Genomic DNA, 21,949 nt, shown 5'->3' on the forward strand with positions numbered 1-21,949 from the left:
CTGCTTCTCGTTTCCATTTTTTTTTTTTTTGTCCCACTCTCTGACACCAATTTGTTTCGTCTCCGTTTGTTAATTAACTTTCCGTAACTTCGCTCTGACGAAACTTTAGCGACACAAGTCCTTACTTAATGAAACTGGCTTATTCTTTCTGAATATAACTTCACGATACACTTAATTTCAACATTCGCGCTAAAACAAACGTTAACTTCAACAATACTTTCTCACTACAGATCAATTACTCACGACCTACACACACATTATTGTCACGTTGTCACCCTCTTATATATACCAGACTACCCTATATCTAGTAATCTTCCGACAATTCCCGTAGGTTCGAGAGAACGAGTCACGTGACCTCGCTGACGCAACAGTATATTAGTATTAAATACAGGTTTATGTTTTTATAAACATGGGGTACTTAGATTTTTAAAAAACTTTTGATAAAGTGACACACTAAAGATTATTCAAGAAAATCCCATAGGTAGGGGCTGGGGAAAGACCAGTTAATTGGATTTTACAGTGGTTAGATGGGAGAATGCAGAAGGTTGTTATTAATGAAGTTTAGTCAAACTGTACTCTTGTGACTAGGAAATACCTCAATGATCAGAACTTAGGCCTTTGCTTTTATTTACTTAAATGATGATGGTAGAGACATAATTAGTACATTCGTAAAGTTTCCTGATGACTAAGCTCTTGGATATGTTTTGAGAATGTTAAATATATTACAGAATGACTTAGATAAAATGGTAAGTTGGACAGATAGATATTTAGCAAATGACTTTTGATTATACTAAGTAAAAGGAGTGGTGGATTTAAGGGGAGGGACAACTGCCTCCAGTTGCCTCCTCTTGCCGATCTGACACGGGTCTGGCACCCTATTTCCAAAATGATGCACCCCTTTTCAAGGGTCATGCCACTTATGTGCTCTTTTTTTTTATGGGAAAAAAAAAAAGTTTTAATATTGTTTATCAAAACGCAGCATACGGGTTTCAGTAACTTGAGTTGTGTTTGTACTGGATTTTTACATTAAAATATCAGATATCCAAGCAACCTAGCAATCCATATTGATTGAAATTAATCAAGCAATATCATGTTATAAAGCCTGTAAAAAGTGAGTATTTGTGTCAACATGTTCCTTGGACAGCCTTTATATGCAGCTATTGAGAGGTTTTGAACCTCGACCTCAAGATGGTGTTGTATGATACCAATGGTGGAACAGTCATTATGGAATAGGAAAATTAGGAACCCGAAAATTAAATTGTGGTCAAGCAGACAAGCATGCAGATTACAAAGTGAGTAAAAAGATTTACAGTTGAACCTTTCATGTAAGTAAGTTAGTAAGTTTACATGTGCATTAAGCTGCTCTACTGCTGAATGATACTATGATAAGCTTTGGGGTTAAAATACAATTTATAATGTTTGTAAACAGTGACAGTGGCACCCCCAATACAAGCTCTCCCTTCCTTCTCCTCCTTTCAGATTTGTTCTGGATTCACCACTGAGTGAAGTTAATGCATTTGGGTCATCATCATTTCAATAACATGTTTAGTTTAGTATACTTGAGTAAGGAAGCACATTAGAATAATATAATAATAATAATAATAAGTTGGCAAACAATGATTTATAAGCATTATGATGTGACTTATTTTGAAGGGAGCATACTACTTGTTTCAACAGAACATTAGTATGCTCATAAATAGTTGTTTGCCAACTTATTATTATGTGTAATATAGATGGAAACTCACTCAGATGCATGAGTGAAGAATATGATCTCAATACTGAAGCAATACTTCATTGCTAGTAGTAAAGCTAATAGATTTTTAAAATGGATTTATAGATATATTGTTTAAAAGCAAAAGAGATAATTATCTTTCTATACAAATGATTAGTTAGGTCTACTACAGTTTTGGTCTCCATATTTAAGAAAGAGTATTAACTCATTTGGAAAGTGTTTAGAGGAGGGCTACTAGGGTGATTGATCGATGGAAGAGATAGGTTAAAATCTCTCAACTTGCTTCTTCTTGAGAAAAGAAGAGTAAGAGATGATTATAATGAAGCTTACAATATTATAATATCCATTGGATCAATGAGATAAAAGCCTTTGATTTCTTTGGGCTATGTTCTGAAGATAATAAGATGAGAGGATAGAGAATTAAAATTTGAAGAAGGCATGTTAGGCTCCAGTTAAGGTAGCTTTATATTTTCTAACATGGTGGTTGGGTTATGGAATGTGTAGTTGTCATCAGAAGTGGAAGCCAGCAATTTATAGAAGCTTAAGAAGATAATCTATAATTTCCTGAAAAATTATAGATTATAGGTGTGTAAGGACAGCCTTTAAGTATCAAGGTGTTTTTTATTGCGTGTATGTTAAGGTCCACTTTCTGGTGGTTATTGGTTTCTCATAACTGGTAGTGCTGTCAATGATAGTAATTGGTTTTATCAACATCGCTATAAGTGAACTGACTTTTTGTTCATCATTATCATAATGAAAACACTAGTTATAACCAATTACCTTAAATGTTTTTGCCAATACTGTTTTACTCTGGTTTTTATATCTCTGAATTTACAGAAATTAAAATGGTGCTAATATGTTACAAGTAAAAAGTTTAATGGTTAGTTTGCCAGAGTGGGAAACTAAGAGTTCATTGTTCATGTCCTGTTTTCACATAAAATAAATTACCTTCCCCACTTTTAGACTATGAGCACAAAAGTGAAACTCAAATCTAACTATCATATTAGGGTGGCCCAAGAATTGGGTCTGTCAATTCAAAATTAGGGACAATTGTGACAAAATGAGTCACAGAAAATTTAAATGAAAATTACCATATATATTCATATTAATACCACTAAATTCCTGCTTAGGTTCCCTTTGTATTTTACATAAAGAATGAGCAACTTCATCCATTATTTTAGTCAAATCTTTACACTGAGTGTTTTAACTGGCAGAAATATAAAACATTATTTAATATGATTCAGTACAACTCCACCAGTAGTCAAGGTATCTAACCAAGTTGGTAATTTGTGGGGCCATGTCTAAAGAAAAAACAAAACATAAGCACATCCTGATCAAGAAGATTTTCCTGTTAATTTTCCAAATAGTTTATTCAATTGAAGTCATCTTTAGACAGTTCATACAGTTGGTAAGTATTGGTACAAAGAGAGGAATGCCAATTTTGGAAGAAAGTTTACTTATCACTGTAATCTGTTTTGTTTTATTTTTCAATAATTTGTTTTCCTTGCTTTTACATTTCAGTAAATCAATACCTGTGATGGACATAGCACAGATAGCCTGTTGTGTAGCTTTGTGTTTAACAACAAACAAATGAACCATTTCAATAAAAGTAATTACTTGCTCACATTTGTCTGCAACCAAAGGTAGAAAGATTGCTGCACAAACATATATATATGAATGACTAAGAAGAGTTACAAAACTTATCACTTGAGGTTGGCACACCAATCCCAGTAATGATCATTTTTGCAAATGTACGAATCACATAACAGCATTAAAATAGTAAGCAGTAAGGGAAATAATGATGATATGGCTCACCAACCATAACTTATAAAATAAAGTAAATATTCTAGTTTTCACAAATAAATAATCATAATATATGTATATATATAGCCCTCTGTTACGATGAAGGCAAATCAAATAACATCTAACATAAATGTTTCTCTGATAAAGTAAATATTATATACTGTGTGATTAAATTAAATTTATCTTGCTTTGATTCTGGCTACTCTTTCTTTAATATAGACCCCTGTTACATTTGTAAGGTAAAATATTTAGATACTACAATGGCTATTAAGTGGAATCTCTGTGTCTGCTCCCTGGAGTATGGTGGCTCATTTTAAGGGGTGAAACAATCATGCAAACCGGTATGAGTTGGGAAGTTATCTTCCTTGTACATGTTATTTGGAGTACTTGTTGATGCAGAAAATCTAAGGTTTATGATCCATTGGTCTTCTTTCTTGCAAACTTTTGTTTTTGCTGATATTTCTCCCAAATTGATTTCTCAGCCAGATGAAGCTTGTTACCAGGAGGTGATTAAGGCTCTGATTTCATGTGTTACTTCAGGTTGTTGTCCTGCTTTTTAATTTCTAGTTATATTAAGCATGTTTTTCAGCCTTCCATGTTTTATTGGGTTTTGTCACTCCTTTCAAGTTGCAAAAATTAGAAGCTATTAGAGATGGTCTTCTCAGCCCAGGGATTGACTTCCTTTCCTGGTGGCTCCTCTTCTCAGACTTTTTGGGGGGTCATCTAGAATTATGTATTCTTCTGTGGAACCATTGACTTCAGGACCCTTCTCCTCATCAGATTTTTCTTTCCACTTTCATCCTCCTCCTAAGTTCCATCTTTTCCAGCCTCTCCTCATCTTCTATCCAATCCCCTTTGTACTCAAATTTAGATCAGGAAGTTTCACACCCCTGAAATGGGCTATAGAAGTAGTACTTCATGTTTTCCCAGGTTTTTACTCTTTGTATTTTGGTGGAGGTGAATACAACAGGAGATTGGAAATCAGTACATTAGGTCTTTCCAACCTTAGTTATTATTTGGACATACCTTATTTCAAGATAGAAACTATGAAAATCTTATTAAAGTTCCTTCATCACAATTTTTGAGTGAAAAAAGTGGATGTCAAAGATGCTTATTTATATATTCCAATTCACCCATCTTTTCAACATTTTGATAATCTTTCCCATTAGAGAGAGAGAATTATCTCTTCATGGCTCTCCCCTTTTGATCTGGTTTTGGCATCTTATGTCTTCACATGTGTAGTCTAATCATTTGTTGGTCTTCTGCATGCACTAAATATCAATTTTCATCATTATTTAGACGTTTAGATTATTCTCTCACAGTTGGCACTTCCTTTATTGACTCACAGTAAGTTGATGACCCAGTTAGTAGTAGTGCAGTTTTCCCTGCTTGGGTACCACCTCTCATGGTACACCTTTGTTCTATGCAGACACTTTCTGTATGAACTATACCCTCACTGGCCCCTCCGCTTTCTCAATATGGTATTCTAGTTATAAGTGTCAATGGAGATATGTATGTTTTGGAAGTTATCATTTTCCTAATCTGAACATGTATTTCGAAATATGCTTACCTCTGCTGACAATCTCCCTCGCTTCCTCCCCACTAAAAGCCAGTGTTAGTGACTGGGATAGGGTAAGTCTCACAAAAGTAATTATATTGTCAACATACAGTGCTTATATACACTACCTGCATAGAGGACGTGTGAAGGCTGCTGTAAAGTTTTGCAAATTAGATATTGCCGAGGGCAGTCGAGTTGGGTATAAAGACTGGAGCAAACAAACATGATGTTTAGATGGCAAAGATGAAGATCAAGAAATAGCTGTAAGTGCCAGCGGAAGTAAGCATGTTTGGAAATACATTTTCACATTAGGAAAATGATAACTTGAGATCTTGTTTCTCAGTAGCATCTATCCTCAGGTCCATTGTCTCGGAGAATTACCTTTCTCCTACTGCTCTTGATTATCTTCAAATGTGGCTCAATCAAAATATTACCAATGTAGGCTTCCCTTTTCTTCAGCATCCTCTAAATTTCTTTCTCATATCAATCTTCTGGAGCATTTGGTAGTTCAATATCCATTTCAGGATTTCTTACCTTGTTACAATAATGCTGTGTTCTACTATGATGGCAATGTATCAACAAACAAGATTGTACTTGATCTCACAGCCTTTGTTTTGCTGCAGTCTCTCTACTTCTTTGGCACTATTCTCATCATGTCATGTGCCAGGTGTTATGAACATTATTGCAGATTCTCTATCCAGAGATTGTTGGGTTCTTCCAACAGAGTTGACTCTTCACACTTGGGTATTTTAGTGATAGTGCCATCAGTTCAGTTGGTTTATGATTGATGGATTTGCTACTGCAGTAAATTATTTTCTTTCATTTTGCTGTTTTCCAGTGCTGGATTCAGTTTCTTTGCTGTGAATTTTAAAATATTTAAAGTTCATATATTCAAAAGAATAGCCATAACCTCTAAATGACCTTAGTGATGGTACTATTATTCCAAGATTTTTGACTTGACCTATATCAGTGTGTAAGTTATTAATAAAAATTGGTAGTATGGTTATATACATATTATCTATGGAACCTACATCAGGTTTCAAACATTTTAACAAATAGTCACAAATTAAATAACAACTTAATGGCCTGACTTCAGAAATAAAGTAAAATGTAAATATGTATAAGAGCAAATATCTTTTCCATATAGTGTGTTTTATATAATCTGTCCATAGTTCTTTTTGACCTCTTAGCAATAGTGTTGTTTATTTCTTTTGCAAATTTGTGGGATTAATTATCATAGTATAATGAATTACATTAACAATTAATTATCTCTAAAAAAATTTGTATCAACATTTATATTAACATATCTACTATAATATTAAAGTAACATATTATCATAAAAATTAAATATTAAACTGCTAAAAAATTCACCCTGTTGTATAGTACAGATGTATTTTTCAATCTTAAGCAGTATTTCTAATTGGCAATGACACAATGTTCAATAAATTTATATTTAATGTATAATTTTTTAATTGGACAAACCATTGTAATTTTTTTTTCTTGTTTTCACCTTCCCTTGTAACTGGTTTAAAAGTTTATTTAATAAAATTGTCTTTGTTTATTTTTGTTGTTGTAAGAATTAAGCATAGGTAATTACATTAAAACCAGTACATTTAGATAAAGTATTTTCCTAGTAGTCTGCAATCACAAAGAGAGTTGTGTATTAAACACCAACAGCAGTAAGTTTCACTTAACACTAATCTTGTGTAATAAATTGCTTGTAATTTCTAATCACAACCAGACTTGTGTAGTGAGCACCTAGTAATTTTGAACCACTACTTGAATTATGTGGTAAACTCCTAGTAAGGATAGGTGTCATTAGGGCCTAAGATGGCCTAAGTAAAGTGGTAATCTAACTTGGAATGTTTTTCTGTGAAGAATGGAATTGAGACTTGCAGTAAGTGTTGTGAATAAGGAATGTTAGTTGGTTTCAAGCTTCAACTCCATGTTTTAAAGAGAACATGATATGCTAAATTTGAATAATTACTCAGTTTGTAATTTTGAATATAGCTAGTATTACCAGTGCACTCAGTGCTAAAGACATTGAGATGTTATACTCATGTAATATTAATCTTATGGTACCTCTAAAGGTTTTCATTGTCACTAAGACATAACCCTGCTTCTTTCAAAACCACACGAGCAGGTACCTCAAATGTATTCAATTGCTGTAAAGATAACATGAAGTTACCTTAAGTGGATATTGTATAATGTACCAATAAGTACTGACACTTTGTCCACCCTTCTGTCCCAGTATGACTTGATATTTATTATTAGGTTTGTCAGTAAGTTGTAATTTCTTTCTGTGGCTGTTTCAGAAATAATTAACATAGAAAGTATATCCTAATTGACATTTAGATCTACACACGTAAGTGTCTAACGTTTTGGGAATTATGATGTAAAGATACAAAATGTCATTAATGATTTACCGTGTTTGTCATTGCACATGTGCTGATTTTCATCCTTATCTTATATAGACAATTCTAGGCTTTATTGACATCCAGCCATTAAGTTTGTGTGGCTAACAACCAGTAACTTTCAATCAAAATCAGAATTTGTATTAAATACGTAGTAATGTTCATTCATGACCAAAATTATGTAATAATTTGTTTTAAATATTTTTTTTTTTTAGTTTTTCCATCATCTCATGCACTAGGTTTAGGACAGGTAAGTTGCTATTATATTTTCATTAGTTTGATTGAAACATGTATATACATTATGTCTATAATTGTATGTGATATAACTGTGTCCACTAAAATGATGCTACTAAGTGTAACATTACACCTATGTACTTTCATGCAATAGTGTATGAAACTGATGAACAGTGAACATAATGAACATGTGTCTTAAGAATCTAACAAATAACTAACAAACTAAACATAGTTTCTTTTAGTAAAGGATGTTTTAAGAGCATGTGATATAATATGTGTTTATTATGAATTTTATTGTAATATGTGTTCCTTGATAATTTGATTTTATAGATGATTGTAACTCTAGTCATCTTAAGGTTTGGGAAAACCTTTGGATGCTTAACTTACCCAGATTTTTCATCTTCCATTCCTTGCAAGGTAAATGTCTTTGATGGTTTTATACATTTTTAAACAAGATATACAGCTGTAATTTGTAAAGAACTGACTTATTCTTCATAGAATATAGGATAGAATATCAGCCATAAATACTTATTGAATGTAAAATGTGACTGAGAAATAATTTTAAAGGAAATGAAGTAAGTATGTTTATTTGAAGATATTAACAGGTATTGATAGTTTGTTTATTCTGAACAGTAGGTTATTTTAATTTATACAACTTGGGATGTTGTTTCATGGGTTTTGTTTTTCACATTATAGAGACATTCAACTTTTATGAATTATTTGGTCTTTTTTTTTTTAATGACCATCTCTTGATCGTTATGTAAGGCATGTATACTGATGATGAGAACCAACACTATATGCATCCTAAGAACTACTTGGTTGAATTTTCAACAAATTTTCATTTTGGAACTGATGAATAACATGCATCAGGCTTCTTTTTAAGAAATACATCTTTGTCAAAATAGATGTGTTAACAGATAACAGAGATCCCAAATGACAGAGTAATGTATTTTCTACTTGATCACATTAAAATGTATGCTTGTAGTACACTTGTATTCTTTGTTTTTATGTGCATATATTTATTTTTCAATACCTCTGCAACATGAAACTGTTTTATTCAATTGTTACTTATCCATGCCTTTTTTTTAAAGATATGGCCTCTTCCATTTTTTTACATTGGAAACTTAATAACTGGACTAGGAGGTACTCAGAAGCTAAGGTATAACTACTATATATATTGTTTTTCTGATTGACTGAAATAAGATAGTTTTATTATGATGTCATAAAGTTCACTGTATGCTGTCTTTAGAATTCTTTGATTACTTGGTATTGTTGCAAAATATAGAAATCAATGATTAAAAGTGCATAATAAAATGTTTTAACTGTAAAATATATTTTTATACTACATGTACATGTTGAAACAAAACTTTAGCCTGTCTTTATCGGCAGAGCAGTAACAAGGCAATTTTGCACCCTGTGCAGACCATCATATTTTTGTCTCCATGTGAGTATTGTGGCAAACCATTTAAGTCATTTCGTCACCCCTCACTGCTTTGCACCTGGAGTGGTTCTTCTGCCCTACATATGGCTTTGTTCATAAGGTACAACTAAAATCCTAACAAAGACAAACTACAGTTCTGTTGAAACATGCATGTAATACATAAAAATTCTACCATTAAAAAAATGTATTTTGCAATTGCAATAGTAATATTAAGTGTAAAATGTGCTTCCCTATGCAGACATATTTGGTATTGTAATAGAAATATATTCCAGCTGCTGAAAGCCATCTGCTTGGTCATGAAATTACCTGTACATGATTTAACTTAATAATCAATACATTATAGTTTCCATTTATCAACAGAACATACCTGACTCTTAAAATGATATGTAAAATAATACAATTATGCTTGTTTCATATTCTAATAATTTTCTCTTGAGTTCTGTGTAAGTATCTCTTTTTTTTTTATAACTTTTTGTAGTGACTGAAGAGAGAGAGACTGCTATAATTCAGGTTTAATATGTAATAAGTTAGAAAAAGGGGGTTTGTTTACAGTGCTACATTGTGTATGTGGAGTTCAGATATAATCTTAAATAAGACTATCAATAAAACATAAGTTATCAAAATAAAAAGGCCAATTGCTAAGGTTTATGTATGCCTTTCAGTTGTTTTTTATGTTGTGTTTGTTAAGAAGGTAAATAATTTTATCAGCCTACCTATATTCTTTCTATTAACTAGAAAGACTAATAGCTAAATTTCTTTTTTTTAGTATCATCTATTTTAATTGTCTCAAGAAGAAAAATTTAAATAGTTTTTTAAATTTAAAAAGTTTTTCAGCTTCCCTTTGCTCAATTTATTAAAGAAAAAAATTTAGATTTCCCAGTTTTTTTACTTTATCCATCTTCACTGTCTTGAGAACATAAAAATTAGAATATCAAGTTTCGTTTTCAGCTTACCTATATTCCTTGTCTTAATTAGGAAGATTTAGAATACTTGATTTGTTGCTTCTTTTTATTCTTATTTGTGTCTGCTGCCATAATTAAAAAGATTTATAATACAATTGTTTTTTTCAGCTTACCTATGTTCACTGTATTAAGAAGATTTACAATACTAATGACCATGATTGGAGAATATATTATACTCAAGTGAGTTGAACACTACAGTACATGATGAGTGATTAGCCTCTTACAGTGTTATAAATGCACCAGACTTTCATAAAATGCATTATTTAATTCTGATACAGTACGTTACATCTTCTCACATGAATAGCTATTCTCATTCAGTGCTGCCTTCTATATGCAAAAACACTTTTTGCACACTCCACAAACCTTGAAACTCCCACCCATCTGGAATTGACAAATTATCACATGGTAAACCTCCACCAATAAGAGCACGACACACACACACACTCTTGATGCATGTGACTCCCCCCCCCCCATTCAATTCTGCTGAACTAATACTTCTCATTTGACAGTACTCATGTTATAACATTTAGTTTATGCTCTCTTCAAGTGTTTTATTTAACTTTTTTGTGTATCTTTGTATTAATTTTTCTCAAGAAGTTTACTCTTTATTATACAATAGTGATATTTGTAATTTATTGAGTTATTCCAAAGTGGAATTATTTTATATTTCTACCTGGTTATGGAACTTATTATGTCATTACAATTTACAAAAACTTTTTAGTTGTTTCTGCCAACACAGTTGCATTTTATTTTTTATCTTGCATTATGAATTTTTTGTTACCTTTTCAAGGTTATATGTTCTATTAGCACATTTACCCATGCTTCAGGTCGCGGTACTCTTCGAGAAGATTTTAAGCTTTACTTTGTTGGGAAATTGATCATCCAATGAACTGACTTTTGTAGGGCCACTCCTCGAGTTTTGGGCCCACACATTTGAAATACAGGCTGCCAACTTTGGAAAGATAAGACGTTCTATTTTTATGGTTTTTGAATAATTATATTGTTAATATTATCATCTGTAGTAATTTGGGTTCCATAACATAAGTTTTGTTAGATTGGTCAATACTCAAAGTCAAGTTTAGGTTAGCAGTTAGTCTTAGTTGTATCTTTTCTCCTATACCATTCACTTAGGCTTATCATGATCTTTGTATTTTTAGGATTACCTGTAATTCATCTTACTGGTATATCAATCATTAGTTTAACTCTGTTGTTTCTTCTTCCATACATGTGTCTCATACATATGTTATTGTTACTACACAATTCCTTAATTTATAAAATCACATCTAGTTAATTTTCGTTAATCAGTAATTAGGTTAAACATTTTGTTTGATTAGGCTCAATAAGTGTTTGTTATTTTCTGTTTACCTATAGTTCTATTTATTGGTTAATCAATAATTAGATTAAATATCTTTTCTTCAACACATAACATCACATACATATGTTTATTTCACTACACAATTTCTTAACATTTCCACTATATCGACTATTTCATTTTCGTTTTTCTTTATAGTTTATACTTCTTACCATTAATTTTGTTTAATTAATAATTCTTACCATTAATTTCATTTGTGAGTGCCCCTTGGTGCTGTCAATATTGCTTGCTTTCCTCCTATAATGGCTGAACCCATTTTCAGCCGACTTAGATTTTGACAGTTTTCATCCACCTTATCATGGATTGCCTTCCAGGCCTCTACTGCAGAATCTGCTAGTCGTATCTCAGTTTTGTTTTAGCCACATTTTACAGTATATTCCCCTTCTCATAACATTGTTTCATGATGATCTTCTTGTCTCTTTTTGAAAGTGGGTACTTGCAAACCTTGCTCTATACTGGCTATAATTCTTTTTTGCCTTAGCTTTCCATCAGGCAGATGTTCTTCCTGATTTTATGTCATTCGCATCTCTGTTAATCCTATTCGTTTTACCCTATCGATATTCCTACAGTTAATGTTTGCCTTCCACCTCCTTTCTTCGGTGTTCCACTTATATTTAAACATTTTCATGGTATACCTCCTCCTCCTTCTTCCTTCCATATTGGGGTGTTTGTCATCTTCAGTTAGTTCCCTCCACACATGGCTTCTTTGCTTTTAGGAACTTCTACAGTGAGACACTGCTGTTTGTTTACCATCCACTGCTAATAGGGTTTTATGGTCAGTTCTTTTTCTCCACTGGTCCATTTTTTGGGGGCTACTCCTGTACATTTAGCATCATGTGGAGTATCTGTGATGCTATATTCAATTTTTTTTAGTTACTTTTTTGTTTCATTCTTATATATTATAATCTTTATTAATTTTATATGTTTGGCACCTGTCTGTCTTTTACCTGTCTTACCTACAGGGTTTCTTCATTCGTCTTGCTTGATGCTGACTGAGGTTCTAGATCAATCAGTCCCACCTTAATCAGTTATTGGGTCTTACCTGCTTTAATATGTAGTCTTTTATCATATTTGGATAGGCTGTTTCTGTATGACTGAGAATGCTCTTGGTACACGTTCTTATCATCAGTTTTTTTCACCACGTGATTGGGTACCAGTTTCATGCCTTGACCTTTGGTCTTGTTTTGGTTCCATATGTCTTTTGTAGGGTGGTCTGCATTTTACTTGACTTCCACATTTGAGAGATTTCACGAACACCATTCATTGGATGACTACCTTCGGTTAGCTCCTTCCAAAGGCGTCTTAACATACTCATTCCACAGTTGGCTTAGATAGTTGGATTTTCCAGTTTGATAAGTTTTTCCTGTTACATACCTCACATTCTATACTTTTTGGGGTGTGTATTTGTAAACACTCTTCCATCGGGACCATCCATTCTCCTCCTTGAATGCATTCAAAGATGTTTTCTGTTATCCAAGCCTTTACTTTGGGTTTTCCTCTTACTTTTCTTCCTTCCCTCTTCGTCTATGTGCATTGTTAGTTTAACATATCCTCCGTGACGTCGGGTTAATTGCTTCCTCCCCTCTCTTCTGGATTGTTTCTTTTTCCTAATGCCCTTCTCCAAAAGTGGGGGGTGTGGTTCTGTCAGTAGGAGGCTTCAGGATAATAGTCTACAGTCAAAAGGTCTTATCCCCTTTCCACCCGGACACTTCCACTAGTCCAAGGTGCTTTAGTTCACACTTTTCTTCTTGTCCAGATTGACTAATCTTGTTTCATTTCGACTTTTTTTTAGGGCAGTGGCTTATATCACTCGCCAAGGGGACACTCCTTCTAGTTCCCTTTGAGGTAAACAGTGGATTTCCTTTTTTGAACCCCCACACTTGACACACGTCTCCTGGAGGGTCATGATCCAGGTGCTTTGTTCTTGATGGTAATTGACTTTCTCCCAAGAACTGACATCTCGATCCTCCTAATTTTTGATGGCTCTATCTCATGTGAAGTTTTTGAATCTTTTATCACTTTCCAGTTACTTACCTCTTTTGTTTTTGGTCTCTGGTTCATCATCCACTTGCCTTGCTGTCGTTAATTTCAGACAGGTTTACATTAACTTTTTCTCACCCCATCAGTCTTTTTCCCCAATTTTTTCTGCATCCATCTCACTCCAGTTTAAGTCTTTCTGATTGATCTTTCCTGGCTGGTACTGCTGTGGTTTTGTCAGCTGTTTTGGCTTGATTTGATTCTTTTGTCCTGAATCGATTTTATTAACATTCATTTTAGTGGCTCATGTGGTATATTTCTTTCAACTTTTTCGTTTATTACCATCTTCCACATTTCTTCTCGGTGGGATCCAGATGACCTTCTCTGTCCAGTACATGTTGTTGGTTGCTTCATTGTTTTCAATGCATCTTTCTATTAAATCCATTTCCCACATTTCCTCCCCTTACTCCACTTCTTTGTCTGTGACGTTTTTCACTTCCTCCCTTACCCATTGGGTTTGGATTGTGATTCAATTAGTCTTTTATTCCTTGTCTCCTTCTTCCCATCATCACTTCTTGGTGTCTTCACTCTGATCATGCACCTACCCTTTTCTCTGCATGTCTACCCTACTGTTCATTGGAGGTACTTTGTATGTTGAGCACTGTGTCTACATCTCATACGTTCATCTCCCATTCTCTGCTTTGGTTAGCTGTTTCTTCCTTGTCAGGGTACCATCATCCACCTATTGCTATCCTTCACTCTTTCATGAGACTGTGACTGGGTAAGTTACCTTTTAGTATATATACCTCTTCTTTTTCAGGAACATCTCCCTCTTTTTCTTTCTGGACCCTGCTCTGTGGTGAGTGGTGCCTGACTAGGTATTCTTTAACCATTCAAATCCGCACTGTAAGACCATGTTGACTTACATATTATGATTCCATGGCCACGTAATGCACACTGTGGAGTTGGGGTATTCCACAAGATTGCCTGTAGGTTTGTCCTTGCAATAGGTTTGCTTCATACATTTGCCCATCCAGACTATACTCACCCATGGACAATGTGAGTAAAGAAGAAGGGGATAGCTGCCCATCCCTGCCATGCTTTGTATTGAATAAATTGACATGGTCTACTTTTCAAAATAGGGTTTCCATTTCGTGGTCACCCATAGCAATGTCTCAGGTGTTGTTCTTCCTCTGGATCCTCCACCTCACTTTCTTCACCTTTTGCTTCTAGTGGAGCTTGAGAGTCCTTACCTCTTTCTAGTTCCAAGCTGCAGAAGTGGTGGATTGTGGAGGCATCCTCTTGAATGTGTTAATGAAATACAAATAATATATATATCAATGATTATAAGAACATAATTTTGAGAGTAGGTTGGTGGTGTTCTGCTAGTGTAGATGACGAGATATCCTCCACTATGTAACATGGGAGTGAGCTGTCAAATTGCAGTTCGCCCCTTCGATTCGATTCCCTCATTCTACCCTCTACGTGGATGTCGGTTCCCAGTGGCTAGGTTTTGGATTTAGAGCTGAACCAATCAACATAGATCCTCTCACATGTATCACAGATGTTTCTATTTCCTCAAGGATTTATACACTTGTTACTCCATACGTGTTGTGGGTCATGGTTGAGGTACTTGCATATTACTACTGTTCTTCCCCTTCTGCTATCCCTCAATGCTTATTTTTCCAAGGAGTTCCAGTCATTATATATTTGAGTGAGATGGTTTACATTACAAAGACATCTTTTCTATGCTGAATGTCATGTTCCAGGATCAATCATTCAATTTCTTACATTGTTATCATATGCCCATTCATAGATTGGGGGTATGAGATTCCCTCTGGTTTCATGAATTTGAGGTGAAGACAGTATGATCCTCTTTCCTACCCTCACCAGATGGCTGGGTTTTGGTTTTCAGTTGGCTTGCCACCAGTATGATACTCTTTCCTACCCCCACTTAGATGGGTTTTGGATTGCAGTTAACTTGCCGGCAGTATGATTCTCTATCCTACCCCAACATGGACATCGGTGTCCGGTGGCCAGGTTTTGGATTGTAGCTGACTTACCAATGGTATGATCCTCATCCTACCCCTGCATGGATTTTGGTTCCCAGCAGCATGGCTTTTTTTGGATGTATGTCTGTCATGCCCTAGCCACTCTACACCTAGGGGCACATTCTTTAATCTTACCCACTTTTATGTTTTCCGGGATTGAGGTTAATAAATAATGTATGGTTTGGATCACTATCCTGCCATAGTTCTCTCCCAGTTTGATACTTACCTCTTCTCATACTTCCCATCAGTCTTCCCCACTTCTGGTGGATTGGTTACATTGGTCTTGGCCAATCGTAAAGTGATTAATTCTCTCAATACGGGCTCAGTCTATTTGACCAACCACATGACCTCTTTGTACTTTTTCAGAGTCTTTATAGATTTGATACTACTAACTTTTAATATATTGTGTATATCTTCATGATATTTGACAGTCTTTCAGTAAACAAAAGTCTTTCACATACAAAAACTCTTACTTTTAGTGAAGTATTTTTAATAAACTAAAAAAGGATGTGGCCATGAATATATCGAGAATTTGTTTTAAATAGTCCATGTGCAAAGTGATTTTCATGTTAAAATTTAAAATACTTTTCTTCATCTCAAAAATCTCAAATTTCATTTGTGTAATCTAAAACCTCCTAAATAGATTTCAAATGTTTATTTTCTTTATATTTTATCTGTTATTTTCTCTACCCTAACTCTATAAAAGGTTGTTCAATTTGACTGATCTTGTAACCACCAAAAAAAATCTAAATTACCCTCTTTTTCTTTCTAGAATGACTTCAAATTGTAACATGAAACTACATTCATTTATCCTAAATAAATATAAACTCGTAACATGTACAATTAAATTATATTGTTTTATTGCCCGTTGATTGCCCTTTGAACCGTGTCTAACTACTATTTGTGCCATTATAAGTTATAAATCATTTGGGGAACATGCAGCTCATGTTATGCTTCTGAATTACATTACCCATGAGCTACTCCGAGCTGCTCACGTGCATGCCTCGTGAAATATTTTTATTATTATTTATTTTACCTAATGTAACCTTAACTAAGCTAAAGAGGTCCCTGTTTTTACATACTTATATACTATTAAAAGATGGATTATTAGCTAATGTTTTATGCTATACTAATTGGTATAACATAAGCAAAAAGTAGATTAATAAAATTTTAAATGTAAGTCACTAAAGTAAAAAATGCCTGTCACAAAAGTGTTAACAGATGCATTATTAGAGAAGGTGCTAGTTGCGATAGGAGTAGTGTCACACTCCTATTGGTGGAGGGTTGCTGTATGATCATTCACATGGGACATGCAGCGAGAGTTGAAGATTTGAACCGATAGAGGGCACTTCTAATAGAAAAAGCTTTTATGAGTGGAGGTAAGTATTTGGAAGTATGTTTTCAGTTTACTATGCCAAAATTAAAATCAAGCTGACTTGTTTTTTAATTATCAATCATGATGTTTAGTCCAGTATTTCTAACAAGAGTTAACCCCATTTTGCTATCAATTTATATATGTATATATTATATTATTTTTTTTTTTTCTTTTCTTTCCCAGTTTTCTTTGCCCAATGAAGCAGTTTAGGCTGATAATACCTAATACAAATGAAGCCTAACTCAGTAGCCTTGTCAGCAAAATCAAAAATTGATATGATCAAGTGCAAATTAATTTAACTGAGCCTATCTCATCTTATTCCACAAACAACATTTCCAATATTAATTAAAATGAAGTATAATAAGATAAAACAAGCTATTTGAAAAGTTTAAGGAATATCAAACTGTAAGCATAGCATAAGTTGTTCACAAACACCTTTTATATTCTAACAAAATATCACCAAGCTAAATTTTTACCACTTTGTTCCATTCTTAATGCAAATCTCTGTTGGAACTGGAAGCCATATCTGCTTTTATTTTGTGTTTAGATCACTACAGCCTGTGATATTTCAAAGCTGAGATACAGGCAATAATATCATATCCTGATTATCAATGTTGAGAAACAGTGATTAACTAAAAATCAAATGCTAAATTATGCTTAGAAAAAAATTCAAGAAATTCACAAACTTTAATGATTTCACTGCGAGTTTGTTGAAATCAAATGAAACATTTCTCCTGTCAAGTATTATCTAATGTGCAGAAAAACGATTACAAGTTTATTTTCTATATTAGTTTTAATTTAATAGTGCAGTTTTGCCCTCAATACAGACTGCACCCAACCAGACATGAAAGAATTAAATGAATAATAAAAGTTTAAGTAGCTATGGCGAATAAAGCATAAACAATGATGCTTTAATCCTTCAAATAGATAGATATTATACTGTGTATTTACACAAATATGAAAGTAATTTATTTATTTTAGGGTGAGTCAGCCTACCAGCATTGTGGTGACAGTGTTTGCCATGGTGGGAGGATCAATTATAGCAGCTAGGTGAGATTTTGATTTGAGTATGATTATTAATAAAGTCAATATATTTTATTACAGTTTATTATAATAATAGCAGCTTTGTCTTCATTTGTGACTAAGTATATATTTCAGATGAAACGTTGTACATTTGCTGTTATGTTAAACTTGTTGGGTGTGTTCTTGTGGATTATTTAGTAAAAAATAAAAATGCAAAGTCCAGTCCACTTAACAATGACAAAATCATATTACTCGGACTACAAATTCTAATGTTTCAGTGTTCTGTGATTTTATGTAATTAATTTCATCTCACAGAAAATGATAAGACAACAACTTAATTTACTTGCTAATTCCATTACTCTACAAAATACTTCTTACTACTTTTTCAAAACACAAACTTAATAGTCACAGAACCCAAATAATATATCTACTTATGACTCTATATAACTTAGTAATAGGCTAGCTAACTCTAGCCTAACATTGCTCTTCATATCTGACTCATACTGTTCTACAACTTCAGAGAAAAAACAGACATTAAGCCATGCACTCAGAATGTGACATCAAACCTCCCTTTGACCAAACAACAATACAAGTGTCTAAATAGAAACTTCCTAACTGATGTCACTCAAAGTGAGTTTGATCGGCACTCCTATTATGCACTCATTAATATAAATGCAACTTTGACATCTTTGTTATACGTTTTTTCAACATCTGCTAGATAAATTATTATATGTACATTATGAATACAGTTTATGTATAAAGTAGAGTGAGATAAATAATATATTTTTATATTAGATTTCATACTTTTTTACTACACCATTTTTTTATTAAGTGGCCTAACTTATAGTTATTAGGCTAACCGTTCATATATGTGTCAACTCTGACTATCAGTTAGCCATTACACAAAGCATGCAAAATGTCATAGTCAATAGCTATTTTATGTTTTAGTATTGAACCCCTGAAATAGGGATGCCTTACCTATTTTCTACAAGAGGCAATACATTGTAACAATAACGTAATAGGATTATATATATTCCTGAGCAAGTAATAAACAAGATCCTATCTTTCAATTAAACCAGATATTTACATATAAGCTTGTAAAACATATGTTAAGCACATACATGTTTAAATTCATTATTTTTCTTAAACAAGAGCATGTTGCATGTGATTCACAGGTTCATTGCTTTTATTGCATTCAACAAAGCTATATGTTAATGCTCCATATTAAGTATAAGTTACATATATATATTGAACTATGAATGTTAGCTGGAAGAGATGTGTACCATGGATATATTAAGCCATTAAGCATTTCATACCCATTAATGCTGTATATTTTAGTACTTCAGCTCATAACCATTACTTAATAACTCATACAAGAATGTGTAGCATCAAGAAAAGCAGAGTTACACATTATAGCCTGTCTTCAATAGGCCAGCTATGTACAGTATATGGCTTAACACTTTTCAGAAATTAATAAAATACAAGGTTTTTTTTAATGAGATGCACAAGAAGTACAGTAGTTGCATATGATATAGTATATTTTCACTATAAAAGTCATGTTAACTACTTGAAAAGTAATATTTAATATGATAATGATCAAAGAGCAATTGGATAACATTGACATGTGAAGTACCTCTTTCAAAAGCATTGATCATGAGCTTATAAGCAATTATTGTTTAACATTAACTCTTACTCATACTGTAACAGACAGATGTTTCTTTAAAGTTTTAGGCTTATTTATAAGTATTTTATAGCCATTTATAGAAATATTTAACAATAGAAGTATAATAGAAGCAATGAAAATAGTAAAATTACATACAACTTATGCTTTATACTGAAAACCTTGCATGTTAATGAGCCTTGTGTTATTAAAAATGAATCTTAATTGATGAAAGAGATCAATGCAAGCATATAAAATTGTTTGTTTTGATTGTATGTGGATCAACCTTAATAGTTTTCAGTTTATTCGTATATGTTTCTGCATCATGATGATTCAAAGATTTATAATACAAAGAAGAGTTCTTGGTGAATATCATAATTGCATCTGTTGAGAGTCACACAAAATGGTAGTTGTTTATTATTGTGGGCTACTGATGACGTCATGATCATATGATCAAGAAGCCCTTGTTAAAAAACAGTCTACAACAATATCTATTCCAAAATGAATACTCTCCTGTACACACACAATAACTATCTTCCTTACCTTCTACCAAAAAGATTTGATAGCCACCAGCCTTGTGAAAACTCTCACCTAATCTCATGTGAATTTTTTGATACTGCATGATGATGTCATTACACAGTAGAACTATCCACCACTAGGAGTACGAAACACTTCTGTGTGCAATGACTCTGTCTACATTTCACATATGAACCTACATTCTCCTTGTCACTGTATTGACCAGACAGGTTTAAATTACTTGCTTGTGTTCAGTTGAATGAGATTTGTATCATTAACAAAACTTTGATATTCCATTTCTTTAACTCTTATTTCAAAAGCTTTAATACTATAACATGACTTCTCGATTGATAGTGATTTATAATTAGTTGGGAGTGTGGAACCTTGTTCACACCTAGGCCTTATTTGTTCTGGGACTTTTAGAGGCCCATTAACTGTCAGGGTTATAGCAACCATTGTTAAATATATTGTGGATTACTTCATTCTCAATGGGCCTCCTACTCATTTCTCATTGACTGGATTTCCTTCTCCTCAATGGGGAATGATCTGTTAGGGTACTTCCTTCAGCTACTTTGTATCAGGTAGTATTCAACCATTCGTTAAATGACCTTAACCTTTCCATCTATTACTGGATTTCATTCTCAGGTATGTTCGTTTTCTTCTCTTTTGCCTGTTTTCTTTATTATTTTTCATTTTCCCATTGTATGACCTATGTTTCTCAGGTTTATCTTTTATTCTCTTTGCTTGTTATTAGGATTTATACTGTTTACTTTCTGTAATAGCTCCTTTCTGATGACGAATACTTTGCCCCCCCCCCCTATATTCGTGGCCACTTGTCAAGATTTGTCAACTTTCTTCCCCTTCCCTTCCTGATTCGCTGTCATTGATTTCAACCTGACCAGCTTCGAGATTGGGGCCCTTGTCTTCTTTTTTCACTTTCTAGTTTCCTATCTTCACATTTTTGACTTTTTCTCTCTACCCTTCTGTATTCCCTCTCCTACTGCCACATTTTTTCTGTGGCACTTCTTCTTGCTTCTAATAACTTCTGAGGACATTCATTCCCTTCTTTGTATGGCCTGTTCCACTTATTCTGCTCTTTTATACTTTGTTTACCTGCTGTCAGGACTCATTGAGTTAGCTTGGCATGGTCTGATGGTTAGAGCACATGACTCACAATCTGAGAGTTGCACGTTCAAATCCTCATTGCACAGAACAATGTTGCCCTTTCAGCCATTATAATGTGATGGTTGATCCCGCTATTCATTGGTGAAAGAGTTGCCCAAGAGTTGGCAGTAGAAGGTGAAGACTAGATGCCTTCCCTTTAGTCTTTCACTGTTAAATTAGTGATGGCTAGCACAGATAGCTCTCACGTAGCTTTGCACAAAATTCAAAATAAACCAAACTCATTGAGTCAGATTCTTCGTCTGGCTCCCTTTCTTTGCTAGGATGTCTTCTGTGAGGTTTTTTCCCACCTGGTGACCTGGTATGATAATATATGACTTCTTTCCTCATTCTATTCCCAGGTTTTTTCCTCTTTCTCAACCTTGCCCTTTACTCGTATTCCTTGTCTAGATCAGTCTTCTTTTTACCTTCTATTCCAGAATACAGGCCATCCTCTTTCTGGCATCTTACCTCTCGCAGTTGTCTTGTTCATTACTCTTCTTGCCAGTGACTATCACACATGTACAATTTTGTGCTTACCTTTCTCTCTTCTTGCTGTTGGTCAGTGTGTCAGACACCTTCCTACAGGTCTCTCTCAGCCCGTCCTCTCTTTGTTTTCTCTGTCCCATCTATTCTTTTTTGCATTTTCCTACCCCTTACTTTTCCTTTT

The 21,949-nt window shown here is 33.7% G+C and overlaps 1 protein-coding gene across 4 annotated transcripts in view; it reads left to right on the forward strand.

Moving 5' to 3' along the window:
* LOC106460340 (UDP-N-acetylglucosamine/UDP-glucose/GDP-mannose transporter-like) overlaps window positions 1-21,949 on the forward strand; it is a 57,678-nt gene that overhangs the window by 13,664 nt on the left and 22,065 nt on the right. For all 4 annotated transcript variants that reach the window (XM_022387039.1, XM_022387037.1, XM_022387038.1 and 1 more), the window contains 5 exons: window positions 7,724-7,757; window positions 8,072-8,158; window positions 8,833-8,900; window positions 10,253-10,324; window positions 17,901-17,969. In XM_022387039.1, coding sequence (XP_022242747.1) covers window positions 7,724-7,757; window positions 8,072-8,158; window positions 8,833-8,900; window positions 10,253-10,324; window positions 17,901-17,969 — 330 coding nt within the window. The remainder of the gene's footprint in view (window positions 1-7,723; window positions 7,758-8,071; window positions 8,159-8,832; window positions 8,901-10,252; window positions 10,325-17,900; window positions 17,970-21,949) is intronic.

This window comes from Limulus polyphemus, unplaced genomic scaffold (genome assembly GCF_000517525.1).
Source record: "Limulus polyphemus unplaced genomic scaffold, Limulus_polyphemus-2.1.2 Scaffold756, whole genome shotgun sequence".
Classification (NCBI taxonomy): domain Eukaryota; kingdom Metazoa; phylum Arthropoda; class Merostomata; order Xiphosura; family Limulidae; genus Limulus; species Limulus polyphemus.